This window comes from Myotis brandtii, unplaced genomic scaffold (genome assembly GCF_000412655.1).
Source record: "Myotis brandtii unplaced genomic scaffold, ASM41265v1 scaffold143, whole genome shotgun sequence".
NCBI lineage: Eukaryota > Metazoa > Chordata > Mammalia > Chiroptera > Vespertilionidae > Myotis > Myotis brandtii.
The window spans coordinates 3,266,893-3,275,749 of NW_005355115.1; the positions used below are offsets into that span (position 1 = coordinate 3,266,893).

The 8,857-nt window shown below is 57.3% G+C and overlaps 1 protein-coding gene across 1 annotated transcript in view; it reads right to left on the reverse strand.

Annotated features, from left to right (window-relative positions):
- Window positions 1–1,595: 1,595 nt before the first annotated feature.
- Window positions 1,596–8,857, reverse strand: part of CAPN11 (calpain 11) — a 13,721-nt gene continuing 6,459 nt past the window's right edge. The window contains exons 7-22 of the mRNA XM_014535407.1: window positions 7,650–7,733; window positions 7,469–7,554; window positions 7,169–7,243; window positions 6,857–7,017; window positions 6,498–6,667; window positions 5,112–5,123; window positions 4,617–4,828; window positions 4,026–4,065; window positions 3,602–3,667; window positions 3,477–3,534; window positions 3,292–3,356; window positions 2,937–3,005; window positions 2,457–2,535; window positions 2,248–2,364; window positions 1,735–1,793; window positions 1,596–1,622 (exon numbers count right to left, since the gene is read on the reverse strand). Coding sequence (XP_014390893.1) covers window positions 1,596–1,622; window positions 1,735–1,793; window positions 2,248–2,364; window positions 2,457–2,535; window positions 2,937–3,005; window positions 3,292–3,356; window positions 3,477–3,534; window positions 3,602–3,667; window positions 4,026–4,065; window positions 4,617–4,828; window positions 5,112–5,123; window positions 6,498–6,667; window positions 6,857–7,017; window positions 7,169–7,243; window positions 7,469–7,554; window positions 7,650–7,733 — 1,380 coding nt within the window. The remainder of the gene's footprint in view (window positions 1,623–1,734; window positions 1,794–2,247; window positions 2,365–2,456; window positions 2,536–2,936; window positions 3,006–3,291; window positions 3,357–3,476; window positions 3,535–3,601; window positions 3,668–4,025; window positions 4,066–4,616; window positions 4,829–5,111; window positions 5,124–6,497; window positions 6,668–6,856; window positions 7,018–7,168; window positions 7,244–7,468; window positions 7,555–7,649; window positions 7,734–8,857) is intronic.

Below are 8,857 nucleotides of genomic sequence, written 5' to 3' on the forward strand. Positions count from 1 at the left end.
GGGAGGGGAGGTAGGGCATCTAGGGCAGGCTTCAACATCAAGAACTGGTGGACCTAGTGAGGGGGAAAAGAAGACATTTTGGGGGGCTAGCAATCTGAATGTGTGCCAGTAACCTAACGCACATTCCTGTTAGCCTATAGTCTAGTCACTGCCACTTCCTTACTGATCTGATCTTGCAAGACCTGTTTACCTAAGTACTACTCCCATTTTATAGAGGCCATAAACCATGAGCAATCCACAACCCCCAGACAGGGTTATCAGTGCTGGCCGTTATCAGTGCTGGCGCCAGGCCAGGCCTTTAGGCTTGGTCTCACGGTCCCCATCCCAGCACCAACACACGGGGCTTTTTGCAAAGCCCGTGAAAGGTCCGGAAGTGTCATCCATATTTGGGGGACAAAGAAACCAAAAGGGTATAAAGGGAGAGCTTCCTCCATATTGGTTTGCTCAGGGTTTGGAGAGAAACCGTCTCCCCTGAGTCACTGTACCGGCACATGCGACACATCTGAAAATAAATGGGTTTTTCCTGTAACTCCGGTACTCCTGCGTATTCTTTGGTCGCCTGGTAAATTCTGTAGCACTAGGATTTCTTGATGCTTCCTGTGAGGGCACTAGTCTGGCAGGAGCAATTTTCTAACAATCATGATGATGCGAACCTGAGCATCTTTAGGGCAGGAGTGAACTGACCTGTGGCCACACTTCTCACCCCTTCCAGCCTCCAACTCAGGGAGTCAGTTCATTTCTGACCTGCTGGCTTTTGCAGCTGCTGGATTTTTTTTTTTACCTTTGAGGCACCTGCCATGCCAACTCCTGAGACCTCAGTTTGAGGGGTGAGATGAGAGAGGAGGCTCAGGGCCCTGGGGACCCCTAAGATGAGAGAGGAGGCTCAGGGCCCCCACGCAGCTCCAGCGGGAGGCTTGGTTGGCCCCTGGCTCGGACGCTCCCTGGTACTCACAGGCTCCAAACAGTTCCCAGGGCCTGCTGTGCGGAAAGCATCCCTGGCATTGCCCATAAACGCCGACAGCGCCCTCTGGCTTTGGTGACAACCACACATTTCAAATGCTCCCTGGAGGCGGGTGGTACCCCCCCAACTGAAAGCTACCGGGGCCCCTCTTTAGTCACTGGGGAAGTGACTCCGGCTCCCGCCAGTCTATTCCTGGCATGGAAACAGAGACACGGAAGCGGGAACCACGTGTCGCTTATTATATTAATGCCCCAGAGCGGGAGAGAGAGGCCATGCCAGGGGGGGTGGGCAGCGGGCAGGGGTGGGCAGGACAGAAAGTGTGGAGAGCTTCCCCGCCAGGAGTCCTGGGGAAGTCTCACTTAGCCTTTAATAAAGGGTGCCGAGAGGGAGAGGCTGTGGGATGAATCCAGGAGCCTGGCTGGGGAAAAACAGAAACACTGAGCTGGGCGCTGGGCGCTGGGCGCTGGGGGCGGAGGTGCGAGGATGGAGTAGGCATGGCCTCCGGGACCCAGCTGCCCATCCCATCAGCAGAGATCGCAGAGTTGAGAGTGAGAAGAGTACCCGCCCCTCTGGGCGGTTGGTGGTGGAGGTGGTGGTGGTGGTGGTGGTAGGTAGCCAGGCTCCTGCAGCCCCTCTATCCCCACATGGTTATCTGCAGCCACTGTGGGGAGAGAAGAAGCAGGTGTGAGGGTGGAGGTGGGGCAGGACAGCTGGGGAGAGCAGAGGGCAGGGGGAGCCAGGGGCAGGGGTACCGGAACATCCCTCCCATGTACCTGGTCCAGGTCCAAATGGATATGGCCAGTATTCTTGGGGTCCATAGTTAGAAAGTATGCTGTTTGGGGGAGGGGGCGAGGGGAGAGGGTTAGCAGAGTCAGTGGCTGTATCTGAGAAACCACTCCCAACCAGGGAGGGTGCAAGCAGCTGTCCCTGCCTACTCCCAGCCCAGCAGGGGATTCATGACAGCAGCTCATAGAGCCTTGCTCTGAGCCAGGCCCCGTTCTGAGTGATCTCCATACATACACCAACTCATCGGTACTCTCATCCTGTGAGGGCAGGCCATTATTACTCCCATTTTACAGGTAAGGCAATGGAGACACAGAGAGAAAGTGACTCGCTCAAGGCACAGAGCCAGCCAGAGGGGAAGCTGGGATTTGAACCCAGACTGGCTGTGCCCTGTAAGGGGCTGGGGCTTTGGAACAGCTTTCCGCATGTGAGTATGTGGGAGAAGGCCAGTGGTCCCACCTGGGGTGGGGGACGGAGGGGGAGCGGGCAGGTGCCTGACTCACTGAACATGGCCTTCAGCCTCAGGAAACAACTGACGAAGCTTTCAAAATCCATGAGCATGTCGTCATTTGCATACCTGGCCACCAGCACCTGCGTCACCTTGTTGTTCACCTTGATGCCTGGGAGAGAGAGGGGAGCAGAGGAGAGTCCGGTCCTCTGTCCACTGCCTCCCTCCTCCCGGCCCCAAAGCCCCCTCCGGGCCCCTGGCCACCTGCTTTCTCAATTGCCAAGCGCAACTCATAGGAGTTCAAGGTGCCCGAGTTGTCCTGGTCGCATTCTTGGAAGATGTCCTGAAAGGACCCCCAGATTAGGTGGGCTGTGCGCGCGGCATGGCGGTGGCAATAGTTACTTCGGTGTGGTTGGCTCACAGCTAGCTGCTACCCGGGACCCTCGGGGCTCCCTGCCCTGGCTCATCCCCTGAATGCCCACGATTCCTGTCTGCTGGTGACTGCGGGGTGGATTCCAGGTCTGGCAGGGGGCTTGGCACCCCGCCAGGGCTCTCTGCGTGTTTGACACCAACGCTTCGGCAGAGCCTGGCCTGTTGAGTGTGCATGTGTGTCCATGCATGAGCGTGTGTGCATGTGTGTGTCTAGTCAGAAGCTCCCGTTCTCACTTCATCATTACTAGTCCCCATCCCTCTTGAGGCCCTCCCTCTCTCACCCCCATGAGGTGCCCCCTCCATGCCCGTTACCGTCCATTTCTTGATTTTTCTCCACAGGATCTGGAACTCCGGAAGCCCTAGCTTGCCAGAGCCATCTTTCTGGGGGGTGGTCAAGGATATCTGAGAAGGGAGTTGCGGGGGCATCCTGGGGCCAGGGAAGCGGAGGGACTCAGGGGGTAGGGGAGGCATAAGACCAGGGGAGTCTTAATGGTAACTGTGGTAAGAGCCAGGAGAGCTGGCGTCATTTGCTACCCCAGAGCCTACTCCCCATCAGGAGGGAGGGCATGGCTGGCCAGAGAGGCGGCCACATGGGGACCAGGCTGAGGGGTAGGGGGACAGGGGCAGGAGAGCACTGGACAGGACCGCCCACTGGGCAGGAGGATACGTCCATGATGTTGATCATGCAGCGGCACACGTCCACGCCAAAGCCCTTGCTCTTGAAGTTTTTGACTGTGAAGGGGGAGGGCAGGAGGGGAAGGAGTGAGTGGGGGGTGTGGGGGCGCAGACAGTGGTCCAGGTGGGGCGGTGCCGTAGGGGAGTGGCCGGGAGTGGTGGGGCTGGAAGACTCACGTTTGGAGACCACCTTGTTAAGCAGCCTTTGGAGCGCGTAGGTGCCGATCTCCTTGTCCTAGGAAGGGGGACTGTCACCCCTGCGCAGCCCACGGAGCCCCGAGCCCCCGGCCCTCAGCCCTCACCTCTCCTGCCACTATCTCAAACAGACGCTTGAAGTCCGGGTCTATGTCACTCTCCGAGATGACCTCCTGGAGGAAGGGGGATGGGAAAGGAACCCAGTCCAGAAAGTTCCTTCACACCCGCCAGAGGCTTCCTCCGACCCCCCCACCCCAGAGCCCCCCTCATCTCTCTCTCTTTTTTAAAAAAAAAGATTTTTTTTATTGATTTCAGAGAAGAAGGGAAAGGGAGAGAGAGATAGAAGCATTCATGATAAGAGAGAATCATTGATTGGCTGCCTCCTGAACGCCCCCCACTGGGGGTCGAGCCTGAAACCCGGGCATGTGCCCTGACCAGGAATTGAGCCGTGACTTCCTGGTTCATAGGTCAATGCTCAACCGCTGAGCCACGCCGGCTGGGCCCCCCCCCCCACATCCTACCCCCCCTCACCTCTTGGAGTATCTCGGCACAGTTGGCTTCATCCAGTTCCCTGGGCAAGAGTGAAGGAAGCTCGGGGTTACCAGGGGTCAGGGAGACAGGGATGTCCGTGGGGGTGGGCGGTGGGAGGGCAGCAGCTCATACATCTGAAGCAATATGGAATGGGCGCATGGCAGCTGGGTTCTAGTCCTGCTTCTGCCACTAACTGGGGCTTCCCCTCCTGTGCCTCAGTCTCCCTGACTGTAAAACAGGGACAAGGTTGGGGGGACCAGATGACTGCTCCCTGAGCTTGAGATCTTACATCTCTCTCTCTCTCTCTCTTTTTTTTTAGTTAATCTTAAGGATATTTTTTCATTGATCTTTAGAAAGAGTAAAAGGGAGGGAGGGAAGGGGGGCAGAGAGAGAGAGAGAGAGACATCAATGTGAGAGAGACACATCAATTGATTGCCCCTCCCCACTCCCAGCCCTGACGGGGGCCAGGGATCAAACCCGCAACGCTTTGGTTCAGGAGCCAATGCCCTAACCATTGAGCAGCACCAGCCAGGGCAGCTATCTCACAGCTCTTGAGCAGGTGGCCTTGGAGCAGCAAGGCGGGGCCCTCACCAGGACTCGCTGTGCTTCTCCGTGAAGACCCGAAGCAGGAAGTCGGCGTCCTTGTGCTGCTCGAAGGTGGAGGGGATGATGATGTATTCCCCCGGGGGCAGCTGGAGGTGGCTGCTCACCTCCCGCGAGGTGGTGTAGATCTCTGAGAAGCCATGGTCCGGATACTTCAGGAAGAACTCCTTCTTCAAGTGAATATCCTGGGTGTCCTGCAACTATATGTGCCCTGGAGGTGGGTACAGGGCTGGCCTGGGGGCGCTGGGAGAGAGGGGCCTCCAAGGAGAAGCCTGGCTGGGCAGGGTTTCGGGGAGACATCCCCACCGACTGACCGGTCCTGGACACCACCCACCTGGTAGTGACCTCTTTTCTCCCTGGCTTCCACCCAGGGCCCGAGGGGGCTGGAATCCTAACCCAGTGGCCCCCAGAGCCCTTTGCCAAATTCCACCCTTGGCCCATCCACACGCGTCCTGGCCAGGATCAAGCCCACGTCTTCTGTACCTCCTCTGGCACCTGGGAAGAGAAGAGAGAGGAGGGTCAGGTCCCCAGGATGGTGAAGGGGCTCCAGCCTGTGGAAGCCATGTGAGAGGTGTGCACAGTGTGCAGGGTGTGTGTGTGCGCGCGTGCGCGCGCACTGGCAGGGGTGTGTTAAGGACACCGGGGACTGGGGATGGGGTGAGGCATGGCTCTGTTAAAAGTCCTAGCTTCGGCCAGCAGAGTACGCTTTACACAGTTTGCCAAGGGGAGGGTTTTACCACTGCAGGTTGAGGACAGAATACAGCCCCCAAGAGGTGAGGTGACGTGCCCAGTGCACACTGCTGAGACTTGGAAGAGCTGGGGTGAAAGTCTAGAGCAGCGGTTCTCAACCTTCCTCGTGCCGCGACCCTTTCATACAGTTCCTCATGTTGTGGTGACCCCCAATTTCATTGTTACAAATTGAACATAATTACAGCATAGTGATTAATCACAAAACAATATGTAATTATATATGTGTCTTAGGCGACCCCTGTGAAAGGGTCGTTCACCCCCAAAGGGGTCGCGACCCACAGGTTGAGAACCGCTGCTCTAGAGAGCATTTTCTTCACGTCGAGCAGCTCCCGCTGTCCTGCAGCAGGCCGGTGCGGCCATGACACTGAGCATGGCACCCCGATATGTTTGCGAAAAGGTGCGATAAACCAAGACAAACGGGCTGCTCTCCAGCAGGGATGGCCAGAACTTGGCTATGCTGGCGGTGGGCGGGGAACAGCCTTTCCCCTGGAGGACTGCCTCTGCCCTTGGAAATGCCTTGACTCCAGGTGTGTCTGTTAACCTGACAGACTCGGCCTAGAGGACCACCTGGCTTGTGTCCTGTTTTCGTCGCGGTTGAACCACTGGAGGCTGGACTGGGGCCTGGCCGACTCCGTGAGTGAGTGAACAAATAAACGGCCGTGTCTAAGATTTTGCAAAGCGTGGTTCGGGAGACACTTGTCAGGGATTTCTCTTGGTCACTGGAGTCAGTGCTCCTGCTGGGGCACCTGGGGGAGGCTTGGGGGGCTCGTGCCGACGTCTCCAAGTGTCTGGGAACCGGGACACAGGTTCTGCGGCTGCTGCGTGGAGGTGTGAGCTGGGGCAAGCGGCCTCACTCCTCTGGCCGTCATAGTTTCCTTCCTCTTCATAAAAGGCGCTACTATTCACAAGGGCCTTTGGAAGGATGCCTGGCACAGAGGAAGTGCTACCTAAGTGTTTTAGATAAAATAATCTGTCAGAAGGAAACAGCTGGCCCCGCCTCAAAACACAATGCACCAACTCCAGACAGAGGCAGGGCTGCGGAGCCTGTGGGGGAGGGGCCCCTCCCGGGTGAGGCCGGGGGAGGGAACAGAGTGGCTGGGGGCCCCGCCGGGTGCCCACCTTGTAGAGGACGAAGCCGATGGTGAGCAGCTGGGCCCCCTGGGGCCGCGCCTGCCGCCAGTTCTTCTGCATCAGGGCGACCAGGCAGGTGCAGATGACTTCGTCCTCCTCTAGGTCGTCGTCCTCCTTGAGGAGAGAGATCCTAAACTGGGGGTTGGTCCAGAATGTGTCTGTGGAGGAAGCAGGTCAGGATGGCTCTGCCCTTCCCAGGGTGCCCTGGCTTCCCAGCCACACGCCTGCCTCCTCAACAGGTCTGACGGGGCCCCTGGCCTCGTGGTGGACCCTGACCCCTGGGCCCCTGGGCCCCAGGCGGGGCTGTGCGGTGAGTCGGTGGCCCCTCCCGGGCCCCCTGCACCCACCGAGGTGGTTCCTGCAGCCGCCCGCCGTGCTGCCCCGCCGCCAGCTGCCCTCGTAGAAGGTGGTGTGCCAACAGCTCTTGTGGTCCCCCAGGAGCGCGTCGGGCATCAGGCTGCAGATCTCCAGGGAAGTGAAATTCCTCATGAAGTCTTGGTAGGACATCCTGTGGTGGAGGGGTGGATGCAAGAGCCCATCGTCGGCGCACCCACACCCGTGGGACCCCCCTTCCCAGGACCCCCACATCCACCACCCAGTGGGAGCGGGGGAGGAAGCGGGGGGCTCGGGGGAGGAAAAGCCCAACAGGCTGCACTGACCAGAACTCCCCGTCCTCCATCTTGTGCAGCAGCTGCTTCTGAGTGTCTGGGGACACCTCTTCCCACTCCTTGGCACTGGAGCGGAGACAGGCAGTGAGGGGGGCAGGAGGTACCTCCTTTTCTCCCGGACATGCCCTCACCCCTGAGTGCCTGCCTACTGGGGGTCCTGAGTTACATGGGGAATCTAGAGGGGAGGGGTGCACCTGGGTGCGCCACCCTCTGCCTCTGTGGCCTGGCCTTGCTCCTGGGCCTGCTGCTGGCTCTGCCCCTTACCGGAGAGCACTGGTCCAGGGCACCTACTTGTCACTCCAGGCTCCATTCCACTCCATTCGGCCCCAGGGATTCCGGATCCGAATGAGGGTTTCCACGTTGCCGCGGTAGGAGACCTGGGTGGGGGAGTGGGTCAAGGTCAGGGGCGTGGGGGCAGGAGGAAGTGGTCTCCTCACGTGCCCCCCAGGTAAGGCGCAGCGGTCGGACTCACATCCCGCAGGCCGGTCACTGAGTAGGCATGTCCTCTCACCAGCATCCTCTGGGTCACGGATTCCAGCTGGCTCTCGCTGGTGATCTGCGGCACAGAGAGGAAGGAAAGGGATTCAGGATCCGGGCAGAGGGATTGGGGGGCTGAAGACAGGGGTCCTTGAAGATTATACTTTGCATTTCCACAGAACTGAAGATGCACATGCAGCTGTAAGACAGAACTCAGAGAGATCTCGTGCGCTCGCAGCTAATTTCCCCTGCTTGGAACCTCTCACAGAGCCATTGCTCAATGTCAAGGCCAGGATGCTGGCGTGGATGCAGTTGACCACTTTTATACAGACGCCCTCGTTTTTACTAGTCCTCGTGTGTGCGTTCTAAAGAGTTGTACCACACGTGTAGTTTCGTGTATCCACCACCAGCTCGTCTTTACTAGTCCTCGTGTGTGCGTTCTAAAGAGTTGTACCACACGTGTAGTTTCGTGTATCCACCACCAGTCGTGATAGATCCGTCCCCCAAACACCTCTCTTGTTGTCCTCTATGACCTCTTCTTGCTATTCTCCTCCCTAACCTCTGACAACCACTAATCCAGTGGTTCTCAACCTTCCTCATGCCGCGACCCTTTAATACAGTTCCTCATGTGGTGGTGACCCCCAACCTTAAAATTATTTTTGTTGCTACTTCATAACTGTAATGTTGCGTCTTTACTAGTCCTCGTGTGTGCGTTCTAAAGAGTTGTACCACACGTGTAGTTTCGTGTATCCACCACCAGTCGTGATAGATCCGTCCCCCAAACACCTCTCTTGTCCTCTATGCTCTCCTCCCTAACCTCTGACAACCTCTAATCTGTTCTCCATTTTTCATTTGTTATTTCAAGACTGTCATATAAATAGAATCATACAGCATGGAACCTTTTGGGATTGTTTTTTTAAAATATATTTTTATTGATTTCAGAAAGAAAGAGAGAGATAGAAACATCAATGATGAGAAAGAATCATGGATTAGCCTGACTGGCGTAGCTCAGTGGTTGAGCGTCGACCTATGAACCAGGAGGTCACGGTTTGATTCCCGGTCAGGGCACATGCACAGGTTGCAGGCTCAATCCCCAGTGTGGGGCGTGGAGGAGGCAGCCAATCAATGATTCTCTCTCATCATTGATGTTTCTATCTTGCTCTCCCTCTCCCTTCCTCTCTGAAATCAATAAAAAAATATAAA